The sequence below is a fragment of the Lissotriton vulgaris genome, chromosome 6 (assembly GCF_964263255.1).
Source record: "Lissotriton vulgaris chromosome 6, aLisVul1.2, whole genome shotgun sequence".
Taxonomy (NCBI): Eukaryota; Metazoa; Chordata; class Amphibia; order Caudata; family Salamandridae; genus Lissotriton; species Lissotriton vulgaris.
The window spans coordinates 127,724,636-127,740,698 of record NC_141694.1 but is presented as its reverse complement, the minus strand read 5'-3'; the positions used below and the strand labels follow the sequence as shown (position 1 = coordinate 127,740,698).

General features: G+C 47.8%; 1 protein-coding gene across 1 annotated transcript in view; it reads right to left on the bottom strand.

Moving 5' to 3' along the window:
* The window catches only part of WDR43 (WD repeat domain 43), a 465,298-nt gene that overhangs the window by 402,658 nt on the left and 46,577 nt on the right, over positions 1 to 16,063 (bottom strand). The window contains exon 2 of the mRNA XM_086926143.1: positions 8,083 to 8,217. Within this exon, the coding sequence (XP_086782269.1) occupies positions 8,083 to 8,217 (135 nt within the window). The remainder of the gene's footprint in view (positions 1 to 8,082; positions 8,218 to 16,063) is intronic.

The window sequence follows — 16,063 nt, the reverse complement described above, 5'->3', positions numbered from 1 at the left end:
ATGTTACTGGGCTCCATTTACGCCCCTAACACAGAGCAGCCTGCCTTCCTGGCGTCTTTAAATCAGGTCCCTCAGCAGTATACAGGCTTGCCTTGGTTACTCAGGGGAGACTACAATATGGTGCTGGACACACAATTAGACCGCTCTTACCCGCCCCTGCGCGCAGCGGCAGCAACCTCACTGGCGCAGACTTTTAGAGACTGGCTGACTCACTGGGGCATCCAAGACCTCTGGAGTACACAGCATCCCACGGATAAAATATATTCCTTTTACTCGCCGGTACACAGCCTGCACGTTAGACTAGATAGGATAGTGGGCTCCCAATCATTGCTCCCGCTCATAACCAAATCAGATTACATAGGCAGGACGCACTCAGACCACAACCCCCTGCTATTCCAAGTTGGTTGGATGGCCGATAGACCCCCGGTGCCCACCGGGTGGCTGCAGGCGGCAGCGTTGGAAGATGCGGAGTTCCGGGCCTCCCTGGGTAGCGCCATTCTCTCCTATTTTGGGGAAAATGGGGGCACAGCGGGTGACACTAGGGTGGAATGGGATGCCCATAAGGCAACCATACAGGGACACTGTATGGGGACCGCGTAAAACATCCGGGCACAGGTGTCTGCGTATCTGACCCGCATAGAATCTGAACTACATCAGTACGAAAGAGAGGGGGAGGGAGCAGGTAGGCCTGCGCCTTAGTTAGCGGAACTGCGAGGCGACCGGAAAACGCCGGGGCTGGACGGCCTGCCGGCTGAGTATTACAAGGCGAACAGAGACGTCCTGTTACCACTACTGCTCCAGATGTTTCAGGAGTCGATAGCTGAGGGCCGACTCCCGCCCTTGTTGAGGGAAGCGTTTTTAGTGTCCCTACCCAAGCCTGATAGAGACCCGCTGTCTATGGGCTCCTATCGCCCACTGGCGATGCTCAACACGGACTATAAATACTGGCCAAGATGCTTGCTGAACGATTGGCGCCGCTAGTCCCGCATCTGGTCCACCCGGACCAGAACGGTTTTATGCCGGCGAGGTCCACTTCCCTGAACATTAGGAGATATTTTCAAGTGGCGGCGGAGGCGACGATGGTGTGGCCGAGAGCAGGGTGCTTGATGCTAGACCTGGAAAAGGCCTTTGATAGCCTCGAGTGGGGGTACCTTCGAGCGGTGCTGGAGGGGTATGAGCTGGGCAGTGACTTCTTGGAGATGGTTGGGCTTCTGTACAGGAACCCTGTGGTCCCGTCCGACTGGGGCCATATGTCTCGGAGGAGGTGGCGATAGGCAGAGGCACCCGACAAGGGTGCCCCCTGTCGCCGCTGCTCTTTGCGCTGGCCATTGAGCCGCTGGCGGCAGCCATGAGGCAACAGCTGACTGATGGGATCCCACTGGGCAATGGCGTGCACCAGGTGTCCCTGTATGCGGACGACCTCTTGGTTTTTGTCAGGGATGTGAATGATATGCCGGACCAACTAGCCCCACTGCTGAGCCGTTTTGCCGACCTCTCAGAGCTCAGAGTCAATGCGGGTAAATCCTGCCTCTACGCCTTCAATGAAGAGACGGGAGTTCCCGAGTACAGCCTGCATGGAATGAGAGTGCAATGGCGAGCGGATTTGTTTAAGTACCTGGGGATCCAGATATACCGGCAGCCGGCGGACCTGATGGACGGGAATCTAGGCAGAGCAGTTACAGCGCTCAGGGCGCAGATGAGTTTCTGGTCCACGCTTCCCCTGACAACCACGGGCAGGGTCGCTTTGACCAAAATGGTGATGCTTCCCCGCCTCCTGTACTACTTCACGAATCTGCCGCTGTTTGTGCCTGCGGCCTTCTTTTCCAGGCTCAATGGGATCCTGCGTGACTTTGTGTGGGGCGCGTCCAGGCACCGACTGGCCCTGGGGAAGCTATTTCTCCCCACAGACAAAAGCGGCCTCGCTGCCCCCTGCTTTGAACATTACTATCTGGCAGCGCAGCTCCAATGGGTTGCACGCTGGTTGGCGGGAAGGGAGGACACTGCCACAATGGAGCCGCCTTATGCCTTGGAAAAGATCACTGCACGGTTTCACCCCCTGGCGGACAAGGCCAAACGTGCCCCGCTCCTGCTAGGGGTGGCATACAAGTGCTTCCGTAGGGCACTCTACCTCACGAGGAAAGTGCTGCCATACGCGCCTGCAGTCCCGCTGGAGGGCTCTCCGGGGGGGGGGGGCGAAGGAGTCCTCACGCATCGCATGCTAGAGCAGTGGCAGGCGGCGGAGGTGCAGACGCTGGGCGACCTGTATCAGGACGGAGCCCTGCTCCCCTTTGAGTCGCTGGTTGCGGAGGCCGGGCTCCCCCCTGGGGGATTCCTGATGCATAGATCGCTCACAGCCCGAATGGCGGCGAGATGGGGGGATATAACGGAGGAACCGGGCAGCACCTATTGATACAGTACCTCCACATCATGGGTAGGGGCAGACACCTCATCAAATGGTTTGCTGCGTCCCTGCGTTTACACAGAGCTGGACCTGGCTCCCCTTCGCAGGAAGCGGAAGCAGGACATGGGGAGGCCGCTGGCAGACAGAATGGGAGCGGATACTTAAAAGCCCGGTGCGCATACCCAGGAACATGCGCTTCCGCCAGATCCAGGTCTATATCGTCCACCGGGCCTACCTCACTCCGGCTTTAATTGATAAATACTTTCATAGGGTGGATGAGTCTTGTCCCCGCTGCGGCGAGCTCGCCGTGGACCTCCTTCACCTACTGTGGCGCTGCCCGCGGCTCAGCGATTATTGGACGGAAGTGCACTCCCGGCTAGTACAATGCACAGGCCGTGAGATCCCTCGCGACTGGCCGGAGTTCCTCTTACACCATTTTAAACGGTCTTCAACTACCAAAGTGTTGTCCCGTTTCCTGGACCTGGGGATGGTCACGGCGGTGAGACTCCTGACAAAGCGGTGGAAGGCAGGGGACCCACCCAGTGTGCAAGCGTGGACCCTCTCCCTACTCTCGTGGGGCCGCACGGAGTGGACCGCTATCAGGAGGGAAGAAACGGTAGGACTCCGCAAAGAGCCCATGGCGGAACGCTGGAAAGGCATGATCAAGACACTGCAGGAAATAGGAACTGGCGAGGTTGTGGATGTGACTGGAGACATGGAAGGTGAAATGCCTGACCAAGATAGGGGGCACACAGAAGCCGCTGCTGGCGGCAGCAGCGACACTAGCAGGGCTGGCGACAGCGCACAGGCGGAAGCCCATGACCGGAGCGCGACGCGGGGGCCATAGGCAGTGGGAATACATGAGCGCCAGGAGCAGAGGACAATGGAGTGGGGGGTGCGGGTAGCCAACCGGACAGGGTGGGAGAAGAGAAATGTACTTACTGTCTGTCAAGGGGGGAAGGGGACCTTGGGAAGGGGAAATGAGGGATTGATTTGTATTGCATCCAAAGGACGCTGCCACATCTAGTTATTGCTGTTTATTGCAAATGTTTTGGTTGCAACTGAGTTACGTTTACACGAAATGGCACCCCGAGTGGAGAGGTGACGCAAAGACTTGCACGAACTATGGCCATGCACGAAGGCCCGAGACTCAGTCGACTGACACTTAGGTCATAATATAACGGTGTCTAAATAGAGAATGGTGATGTCAGGGTACGGATAGCGGAACATTGGGATAAAACGTTAAATGTGCATGGTGCGTGCAATATGTTTTTTGAAATGGAGACAAAAATGCCAATAAAAAAAAAAGTTGACAAAAAAAAATGGAGAAATCCAAGAAGAAAAAAAAAAGAAAAAAAAAAAGATCTGGAGACAACAGGCTTGTAATCAGTGTGCTTTACACAATAGCAGTAAAGAACTTCTGGCTGATATTGGGGTTAGAACTACAACTGTTTTCCCAGCAACTTATTTCAAGTCCTTCCTATGTATGAACTTCAAAAGGGTTCTTTATCTGTTACGACAAGGATTTATTCTATTCCCAAAGTACTAAGGCCTTCTTACTGCTGGTAAAGCCCTCCAGAGACATCTGTAAAAATCTCAGCCTACATGACAACAGGGGGGTGGAGCTGTAACAGCGGAAACTGGAGATAGCCACAAGTTGCACTTTCATAGATAAAAGTTCTAGTGGTGATTCAACTAGATACAGCTGTTACGTTTGCAACTGATGTGTTGGGCATGAATTCAATGCAAGGTATTCAATACACATCTGGTATGGAAGTGTTCCCACTTGTTTTTTCAAGTCTTACTTTGGAATGCACTCTGGCTCGAGAGAGTTGCCAGGATGTCCAGGCCACAGGTTTTCTAAACAGTGGTGGGGCAAATATGTCCACAAGGCAGAAGAAATGAGCACGTATTATAAAGGGACAATCGCCACCGCAGACCTGTGCATGAAGAAGAAATGTTTATTCCAATATTCCAAGTAAATCCAATACTCTGCGAGCAGTCACTTGCCGACACCTTCAGCCGCAGGCACCCCCAAATGTCTGCTCACTACCCAACTGAATGTCTGAGCAGTGATGCAGGGTGGAGGTGTTCCGAGCCTGACCCACTGTGAGCCATTCCTCCAACATCATATAAACACGTTTAATACAGAATATAACACACCTTCCCCTTTCCCCAATACACAAGAATTAACGTGACAGAGACCACCTCCCCCCACCAAAAAAGTTATCCGAAAGCAATAGAAAAAATCTGCAACAAAACCAGAAAGAATGATAAACTAAAAGCATATCAAGTCATTACACAGAGTTTGAATCTATCCAGAACTTTGCAGACCAATGTATATGAGGAGCCACTGAATATTTTGTACCCCACAGGTTTCATGCATGTTGGTCCGGGACCCTTCTCATGGACTACTCTTGCACAATTTCACTATTGGCCATTTTGCAATTTTACAGCACAACCACCCTAGTTTACTTCTTCCACACAAGGAGCAGGACCAAATCTGAATTTACCCTTTACACTTTTGGCCATCAGGTAATTCCACATTCACATAATTGTCCCGCTCCAACACTACACTCTCAGTTCCTTAAGTGACATCGAATACCTTTCTTTACTTCTTGTTTGACTACCCTTATACTTCTAGCCAGCTCAGTATCATGTGTCTGGACTCCACTGGTTTTGACTTTGGGTAGGTTGTTAAACAAAGCTGGCCTCAACCAATCGGAGAACCCCTGCCTATCAACGGAGGAAAAGGCACAATACCAGTCACACTAGGAAGAGTATTAAGATATGACCAAAGCATGGTACGCAGAGCATTCCCCACATGAACACCTGTAAGTACAGCTCCTCTCACACAGTCCGAAATCATCCTATTAGCCCTTTCAACTTGACCATTTCCTTGGGGGTGGAAAATACTGCACCTCGAGTTTGATCCCAGCTCATATTAAAACTTCGACCATCTCTAAGGAAACAAACTACACCCTTTTTTCCAACAGTACTGAAGGAAACATTCCGCAAAAAAATCTGTGAGGATTATAACACTTGCGGTAGGTTCACAAATTAACAACTTTAAGCCATTTAGATAAATGATCAATCAAAACAATTGTAAGTTGAGGACACCAGGAAAGGGTTTGATTGCATATGGTCTCCACTGGTCAGATACCTTTTGGAGGGCCTCCCATTGACAGCTTGTAATCCACGGAATAGGGCCCTCCATCTATTCCTTATCTAATTATTCACCAGCGTAGAGAGCTAGGACGTCTGTGTTGCATATGGGGGTATAGATTACGATTCACCCATCCCTCGCGCCCATTTCGTTTCTCTTTTCATTTGCACCATCTTTACAAAGGCAAACATTTGCTATTCACTCCACTGAAACTTGGCCTTGTTTTTTTATAATGCATTCCGGGTTCAGCAATGGTCGTGAACATCTTTACAAACTTGGCACAATATTCACACATTTCCCAGGAACGCCATCAACTGTTCTGTGTCTACAGATGCATCTTCTATAGTTTCAAAAATCCTGGGTGCGGACCAACACCTTTGTCAAAGATGAAAAGGCGAAAATATTCCACTTCAGGCCCACCAAACACACATTTGTTTTAGTTTGAGACCACTCGCACTCATGGCAGACAAATCAGCTTTCAATTTCCTTCGAGGTTCAGAAATTTCCTTGCACAAACACATGGTCTTGAAACACATTTAGTCTGGTTCACAACGTCACTCGTGATTCTTTGGGAAATCGCTACAGAGGAAGCAAGACCAAAAGGCATCCTAATGAATTGGTACAGGCAATAAGGTGTTAAAAAACAGTAAGATGTCTTGTTGGTTTTGCCAAGACAACCTGATATGCTGAACACAGATCAAATATCGAAAACACTAGCTCCTGACAATGTTCAGAGCTTTTCTTCAATTTTTGGTAAGGGATAACTATCCACCCAAATTGCTTGGTTTAAACTCCTAAGATCAACGAACATTGATTTCATTATTCATCCGTACCACCACAATAAGTGAAAGACACAGAGAAGAGAAGACTATTGGTTCAATCACACCATCTTTGCATAGATTGTCCAACACATTTTTCAAATTGTCCCTCACACTCAATGGCGGCACCTCAATTTATGTTTCACCGGACACACCCATCTTTCAAATCCCTTCAACATTCCAGACAGTTCAAATATGTGGTCATGTCTCTAAAGCAGTGTGTAAACATTTTATATATGCCCTTTCAACTGACTGTTCTTAACAGTCAATACCTGATGTACCACACCCGGTTTAAGATTTGGTGGTGCCACCCAAGCATATCTGATCCATTTTGTGAGGCATGTACTTTACCCTGGGCCCTCCAGACGTTTAAAACCAATAACATTCTTGAAGAAAACTACTAAGTCAATCTGTGGACCATCATACCTTTGTGGAGATATCTGTGGCAATAACATTTCTGCAACATCGCAGTTAAGAACATTATCTTTGGATAGGATAATGATCTTAGATCCAGAAAGGTATCATTAACTTCCCCACTCTAAATATCTGTATGGGATCCTTGGTCATTCTCATGAATTCTAATAGAATGTACTGAATCATTGATATCACTGTTACTGTTTTCAGCTTCTTGTGCTGAAAGTACTAATATCTTTAGCTACAACATGCCCCTCATTCGTACACAAAGCAACACATTCATTTCATCAGCAAGATCCTGGTAAAAGTCTTCTGTTACAAAGTTCACTTTGCCTCTTTTTGCTTGGCACATCCTGCTAAAACTCCAAACACACACCGGACATTTCTTGAAAGAAGCTAAATGGTACTTGGACCATATTAATGACGCAGCAATAGTGGGTTTAGAAGCTGGCTACACTTTGAAACTAGAGTAATAATACACAATTAGGTCTGAACCCACTCAGAGATATTAGTTCTAAAGAGGTGGAAGTCTATTTCCATACATGAAAGGCTGAGCAGTTATTGTAGGGAAAAGCAAAGGCAGATGTTTGAGCGCCTTCTGGGTTAAAGCTGGAACCACAATATAGTTTCCTGTCATTAAGGCTTTGCCATTATGCACAATAGCCTATAAGAAGAACTTGACACTGACATTTCAGCAGACTTCAGGTCACATTATCGGTATTGTTGGCTATACCTTCTGTCTTTCAATGGTTGGTTGATTAACCATGATGCTCTACAACATAGCTTAAAGGCATTGGCAAAGCCAACAGCTCTGGCTAATGTCCCAAAGCTACACCTATTGGCTATGCCAGTGCTTGTCATGAGTTGAGTACATTATTTAAATAATATTTATATCTAATTCCACTAATAACTAGACTGTTTAGATATACGGCTTAGTCTGAAGTAACTTGATCTCTATCTGTAGCCCAAAATCACAACTATGTGCAACGCAAAGATGCCTGATAAAGCCAGTTTCGAACAAAGCTGTGAAATCAATGTATTTACATCTTTAAAATTAGGTATAATATAAAGCAAACATGACACCTTGGCCAAAAGATTAGTTCAGATGGAAAAACTAGTATATGCAAACCAAAAGCTCAGTTGGTTCAGCTCCGAATAAGATATGTAATCTGATTTTACAAATTATGAATCTATTAATTATAAAGTGCAGGTAATTGTTATAAGGTCACCATAGGAAAGTGGCCTACAAGTTAAATGTAACAGTAAGAAGATGCAGTTCTTACCAGCTTGCTCTGTAGTTCTCCTTTTACAACACTATATAATAAAATGCTGCCGACTGCTGTACCAATAGCCAACAAATCCAACTGTCCAGCCGACTCTGCAGCTTCAGATTTCCTTTTCTTCTTTTGTGGGCCCTCCTGAAACAGAAAGACAAGAATTAGACTAGACTAATAAAACTGGCATGGTGTTGAGAGACCATTCTTGCAGGAGGAAGAAACCACGGAGTGGGCACTATGTATTTATTACAGATGCACTATGGTCTGGTTCAAGTACCCTACTGCATAAATTATTGCAAATAAGCACATTTAACTTCTAAATTTAGCAACTAGCAGGAAGCTGAATTGTGGCTTCACTTCTCCCAATGATCCTAGTGGAATCCTTAGCTCCCCCATAGCTCATGAAGAATGGATTTCTACTACATGATAGACACACAAACACTACATGCAGACACTACACATTCCTCTTACCTAAGGACAAAATAAAATATTGAAAATAACTGAAGTTTACATTAACACAGATAACATACAAAATTGTAACTTAAGCAAATCTATGGGTAAAATGTGTCAAGAAAATCAAGTATTGGTAAGGTAATAATTGTAATAACAATAATAGTAGCCAAGTGAGAACTATTACCACACAATGAATGCTAGGGATACTCCAAGAGGAGGTTGTTCCCATCCTCTTCTTTTTCCACCCTCCCTGTTGGTAATAGAACTTATCCCTCCACGCCCAACACTCACTTCATTCCACAACCACTTGTAGGAACGCATGGTCTTTTCGCACAAGTTAGAATTTGAATGCAAGATCTTGCTGAATCTGGATAATCTGGCTGCTAATATCTCAAATTTTGCTTTCACCCAAGTGTACAGTCACTGAAGGTCTATTAAACTTTGCAAGGTTTGGAGAGTATGCCCCCACCCTTCCAGTTATAACGTGTTTGACACACCTAATTCTAACTTTGTTGCTTTGACTACATGTTTGCAATCAAAATGTCCATTGTAGACTCCCTGAGCTTTGCTGATATTTTCTTCTAACTTATGGTGACCAATTCCCTCAAAACTACTGTCATTCATGCAACATTAAACTTTGTGTAAGTTTCGCTTCTCTTGAACACTTTAAAAAAAACTTCAGCTTGTATAGGGAAGCATCACGCTGTACACAGTTTTCACCAAGCCTCATCTTTTAGCATTAAAGCGGTATTTGGTTTCACTTTGAAATATTGCCTTCTACTACAGACAGCTTTTTTAGTCGCACGATCTGTAATACAGGGCAGCGCAGGCTCCAAAAGAGTTTTTGGATTGTAGTTATTTTAGCTTTACGCCAGCACAAGCACTTCTTCCATCAGCACGGCGCCTGCATCAAGGCTGTCGCTCTAAATATTCCATGAACCACTGTGGTCGTGAAGGAAGCACTGTGTTGATAAAATAAAGGCGCAAGACCACTTTATTCGTCTGTGCCAAATCTTTGCCAGATCTCAACAACATCTATGCAGCAGAGCGATATGCGTTCAAAATCAACAGATCCTTATGTAGGCAAAATAAACTACAGCTTCAAAACTCACACTCTTCCGTTGGCCAAGGTTAAATAGTACTAAAAGCAGTATAGCGCAAGTAGATCTACTATGCCCACAGTGGAGGGTGAATTTGAAGGAGGAAAGTTATGAAGAAAGAACAAGCAAGGGTTCCCGGTATCTGGTAAAGTGGGATTGTTTCATTGTAAAGAAGGAGTATCTGATTTATGATGGTCTCTGGAATAAACTTGAAGTATTGGATGATCAGAAGAGAGCAAATCATGCCAATTCAAGACTTCTGTCTAGTACAGAGGTAGTTTCATAGAAGTGAAGTCTGGTTGGTATTGTTAACGCATCGTACATATGTTCCATTTATGATATAGATCTTTCAGTATATAACTTTGGAATTTAAGAATAAACTAATTTCTTACAAAGTGAAAAAAGTAGTTATTTCTGATTTAAGCTTAACCTAGGGAGGCCCTTTGGGCAAGTGCCTGCCTGCACCTTTTAGCTTGCCACTCCAGAAGCAGAGCACACCAAGTGGTGTGGGCCCGCAGTCTGACCCGGTTTGAAGAGCTAGGGGGGAGCCCGATAGGCGTTATGACCACCACACAAAGCAGAAAAGCTAGCGGCCACTAAAGAGATCCGCTGAGAAAGCAGTGCTGATGTAGTAGATCCCTGTGCACTCCTGGGCGAAGCCGCCCCACGGGTAATACTTCAAGAGGCAGAAGGAGGGGTCCAGGAGCTAGCATGTGCTTCCAGCAGAGACCTGGGGCCAGAGGGAGAGAGGAGGCAAAACTCAAGAGATTCACCAGCTGAAAGAGGGTACCAACTGCAAAAATATCACTGAGTTCTATAAGCTACTTCATGGGGCGGTACTAGGTGAAGTATTTGCATCACGAAGGCTGATAACAGGGCCAGACTATTAGAGCAGACCACTGAACACAAAGCCAAAGAGAAGACCGCGCTTTACCACTGCACTTTCTCCAAGCGCAGGTAAAATCAAAAGCTACCAGTACTTCACAGACCCCAAGTGAAATCAGCCTGTTCCACCTACTCAACAAGGGATTTTCTTTTTTGGGGATGCAGCCCATTGGGCAAGGGCATTTGCTCCTTCTTGCCACCTTGGGAGGAATGGAGGAAATGTTCTGTCGACCACCAATCTGCTTCCAGGTGGCTAGAAAGCTCATTAGGACACTTGAGTTTACCTGGTTTCTTTTTCTTACATGGGTGAGGGGAGAGGGAGGGGGGGCCTGGCACCGAGCAAAATCCTGTCTCTAAAATGGGCACATTAGTCTTCCTGCTCCCCTGGGCGAGCAGATTGTAGAAGATAAAACAAATAACCTGATAAAGTCTGCTCAGTCGACCATGGCAAAAATATGCCAGTTGCTGTGCTTTTATGAACTACCTAGGAGGGGTAGAGCAACAGTGAGTGAGGGACAGTAATACAAGAAGAAGAAGCATCACATTGGGGAGATGGCAAGAAAACACATGCACTGCGATGGAGAAAGGAAAGGAGAACTCATTGTGGTTAAATATCGAATAAATTATAAAGAGAGAACTTGCACCTTTTGGCAAGGTAAACTCGGGGACCACAGCGCCAATCCACACACCCAATACATTTTTATAATCCTCAGGGTGTGTAGATGGACATAGGCTCCATAAAATAAAATTAAAACGTAAATTAAAAAATTTAAATTTAAAAACAAAGTAGTCCCTTGCAACTAGCGCCGGCCGAGACGTCTGCGTGAGGGGAGGAGCGGCCGGCGTTCACCAGAACCAGGAAGAGCAGCGCGACGTCTGAGTGAGGGGAGGAGCGGCGAGAAGCAGAACCAGGAAGAGGCGGAGGACAACAGCGCCGGTATGAGAGAACCAGAGGAGCCGGCGGGAAGCGGAGGAGCAGTGAGAGGTACGTTGCGGCTGCACCGCCGTGTTGCGTAGGTCTGGGCGGGAGGGAGTCGGCAGGTGCATCGCCGTGTTGCTGAAGTCCGGGCGGGAGGCGGGGGGGAGTTGGCGGGTGCACCGCCGTGTTGCTGAAGTCCGGGCGGGAGGCGGGGGGGGAGTCGGCGGGTGCACCGCCGTGTTGCTGAAGTCCAGGGCGGGAGGGAGTTCTGCCCTGGGATAATGCAGCCTGCAGCCTCCTTCTGGCCCAGGCAACGCTGGGGCGGGCTGCTAGTATCAAATAAATTAAACTACCAAAAAAGGGATACCAAAGATATACATCCTGAGAGAACCTTCCAACTCTGTCCTTAGGAGTGCGAACAAAAGTCAACTGAAATTAATTAAAATTCAAAATTTCCACCCATGGAGGCTTTGATATACTGGATGGTATGGGATCTAATTGAAAAAAAAAAAATCGAGAGCTTGTTGCGTATACACCACAGTAATTACGATTTTCTATTTGGCATATTCTTACAGTACCTAGATCTATTTATTTTAGCATCACAGATTTCTCAAAGTTGTTTTAAGACCTAGCAGATATATACGACCTATTATTCAATTATTATGCACAGTGCTGAACGTTTTGTGCTGCTGGATGTGGGAAGTTGAGTAGCTGGAGGCTTGAACAGGGTGGTTGCTCATATTTGGGACAACACTTTTTGGCCCCTAGTGAGGGTCTCATAGGACTGTGCTCTAATGCAGCGAGTGAAGCACCTGCTGCAGATGGTAACTGGATCTACATCAAACATAAGGCCTGATTTTTGCACTTAATGGATCTTTATTTTCGTGATGAGCAACAGCAGTTTAAGACTCTACTTCCTTGCTTGCTGTACTAGTGGAAGCACCCATAGAGAAGTAATCACCCAGGAAGCATGTTCAGTATCATATATGGGGACGTGTGCAGGAGGGCTGACAGGGAGAATGAGGCATATAAAGCATCCTACGAGACACTTTTGCATCACATATACAGAACAGACAGAATGGTGACAAACTATGATGCACACTGGTTAACAATGCCGAAAGCCACCTTGCAGGACCTTCAACAGAATGAAGTAAGGATCTTAAGGAAGAAATGAAGGGAGCAAGGAAAACAATTGCCTACATGATTATCTACCATTTCATCAGATACCAAAACAAAGAAAAAACGCAGCTGTGGTATGAGAAACTACAGAAGAAGGTGGGAGCTGAAAAATCTACTACCATATGGTTAGGCATAACAGATAACCAAATGTACGCACCAAACCATAAATGTGATGTTCTGAAGAGCAGGGAAAGGACAAATAATACCTGCATTGACAGTGTGAGGGAAGGGTTTTGATGATGATTTTAGTTGCCAACATTGAATGTGAAGGGTCTGACCATGTCTGAAACTGGAACATGCAGATGAGGTGGCTCTCCAGATACACTCGGTGTCTCTGTACGCCGACGACCTATTGTTATATATCAGAGACCTCACATGCATACCAGCGGCGATCACAGACGTCTTTCGAACGTTTGGGGATATGTCGGGACTCCGTGTTAACTGGGCCAAATCGGGAGCCTATGCATTCAATGGCGAGATGCCACAGTGTGCTGTGCGCATGATGGGGGAGACGCTCCGATGGCACCCGACGGTATTTAGGTACCTAGGGATCTTAATATATCGTGACCCTGTGGATCTCCTGGAGGGCAACCTCGTGAGAGCCATATCCTCGCTCACGGCCCAGGTCACATTCTGGAACTCCCTCCCACTGAATGTGCCGGCCAGAGTGGCGCTAACCAAGATGATAATGCTCCCCTGGCTCCTCTATTATTATACTAATCTGCCAGGGTATGTGCCGGCACGCATATTCAAAGGATTGGAAACCCTCACCAGACGCCTCATCTGGAATAAGGGAAGGCCCCGGGTAGCATTGAAGACCCTATACGCGGCCACAGACGCTGGGGGCTTGGCGGTTCCAAATCAAGAGCTATATTACTTAGCAGCCCAGCTACAATGGGTCGCTTACTGGCTGAGCAGCAAGAACCTGACGGACACGGCCACTGGCGACACCACCCTGTCTCCCGTACAGGTACTAACGCTCTTCCACCCCCTAACGCAGAGCCGGCATCCCACACAGGTCCATGTGGCGGTAGCGAAGCGATGCTTCACACGGAGCCTCAGACTCACCATAGACACGGTGCCCTATGCTCCGAATCTACCTCTACTAGGGACTCCCTTAACACTAGCATACTGTCCTCGGCCGAGCTACGCAGCTGGACTACGGCAGGCTTAGACGACCTGGGCGGCCTGTATAACGACGGTGAGCTGCAGCCCTTCGAGACCCTGGCCGCAGACACGGAGCTGCCAGTTGGTCAATTTCTGGCGCACGCCAGACTCCTCCACGAGCTGACGAAGGCATGGGGTGACGTCAGCCGCGAACCATCCACTCATCTACTCATCCAGTACCTACATGTGATGGGCAATGGGTCCCACATAGTGCATTGGCTTGCTCAAGCACTACACAGCCATACACAATTTTCCTCCCAAAGACTGAGGGAAAAGTGGGTGGCCGACCAAGGCACAGACTGGACGGACAAACAGTGGGCCGCAATATTAGCGGGCGCCAGAGACATCCCCCGCAACGCGCGATTCAAAACCATCCAATATTACATTATCCACCGCGCATATTTATCTCCGGACAAACTGAATCGCTACTTCGGGCTCACCTCTTCGGCGTGTCCCAGATGCGGCCTCCTGGACTCGAACTTCTTGCACGCGCTCTGGAGCTGCACCCACCTCACCTCGTACTGGTCGGCGGTCGCGGACATGTTGACTGTGGCCACAGGCGATACCCTTCCCAAGACGTGGGAAGTGTGCCTACTGGGACTCTACAAGAGGACCAAGCAGACCAAGCTACGGGCGCGATTCTGGGACTTAGGCCTCATTACGGCCAAGCGCCTGATCACGAAACGGTGGAAAAGCGCCACCCCGCCGCGCCCTGCGGACTGGCGTCGTTCTCTTGGCAACTGGGCTTGTGCGGAGAGTGTGTCTCTACACAGGGAAGAGACCGCTGGCCTACGGAAGTACCCAATCGCCCAAGATTGGGATGCTGCCCTGCTTGCGTACCATCGAGCGTGCGCCCAGGCCGGTATAGAGTACCATCCCAGCGCGGTCTAGAGGAGGCCCAGTTGACTGCTGTCCAAACCTGGTGCGGGCTCTCCCCTCCCCCCCCCCCGCCTCCCCATTCCCCTGTCCCGCCCCTCCCCCCCCCATCGCTTTCCCCAACAGATGAGACCTCACACACCGGAGATGACACATACAGCTCCCCACCCCGCCTTCGGCCGTTTCCCCCCCCCTCCCGCCGCCTTGCAGCGGCACCATGTCCTCAACTGCCCCCGCCCCTGCGCGACCCTCACAGGATGCACCACACATAGCTAGGGTTCTAGGTACACTACCACACAAGCACATACTAGTCCACAAGTTGTTGAAATGTTTCCCCCTCCCCCTCTTCTTTTACTACCCAGTTGTACCCCTTGGTTGACACAGAGACTGTCCATACTGTCCTCATATTAATGCTCGATCCCCCCCTCCCCATTTACGTTTCACATACTGCCGACTGGATGCATCCATGAACGGGAGGTGGACTCACAGCGACCCATACGACGACGGAGGGTATGGTCCTGCCTCTGCCAGTTACTGTGCTAATCAGGGAACACAACTTTAAATAATGACCGTTAGCTTTCGTGACCACGTTGGTCCTTTCGCAGTGCTATGAGCTGTAAGCACTGCAACATGAGACATTTCCTGGCACCGTCACTCACGGACTAATGCATCTCCACTGGCTATTGTTTATTCCCACTCATGTATAACTGGCATGTCAATATGTGCTATTTGCTGAATACCGTTTGTAGTAGTACTGCATTATGACATTGTGTGAATACTTGCTGACTTAACTGGGGAACTAAATAAAGTTTGGGACCGTTGGTCTTAAAAAAAAAAAAAAAAATGGTGGCTCTCCACCTATTTATCAATAATGTTACTAAGTTATAACTCGCTCCAAAACAAGCAAAATGGACAATCCATTGCATAATAGACTTTCTTTTCCCCAAAAAGATACACTGTGGATAAAGAGGACATCTAATTGTTTTTTAAGTGCAAACAACACACTGCTACAGGGTTCGCAAACGGAAACATTTGGCTTAGGTCTTTCACTTGATCATGCACAAAGTGATGGATAGATATGGGGGAAATGTGGCTTTGAGGACATTGACATTAGAGGGGATAATCTAGTATTTCAGATTCTGCTATTTGGAGAGAAAGACAAGAGGGTGAATACCAATAAACCTTTATCCTGTAAGATAATGAAAAAAGGTTCCAGGACATATTTCATGTAAGGTCTAATAAAAGGGGAGCTCAGAAATAGAAGACAGGCGGAGGCAGGAACCCACAAGGGGGATGTTTAAAACAGGGATAGCATTACAAACTATCACAAAATACATGGAGCCAGACTATGGTTCTTTTCTTGAGCTGGCTGAGATTTGGGATAGAATTAAGGTGGCAGGGGCAGGAA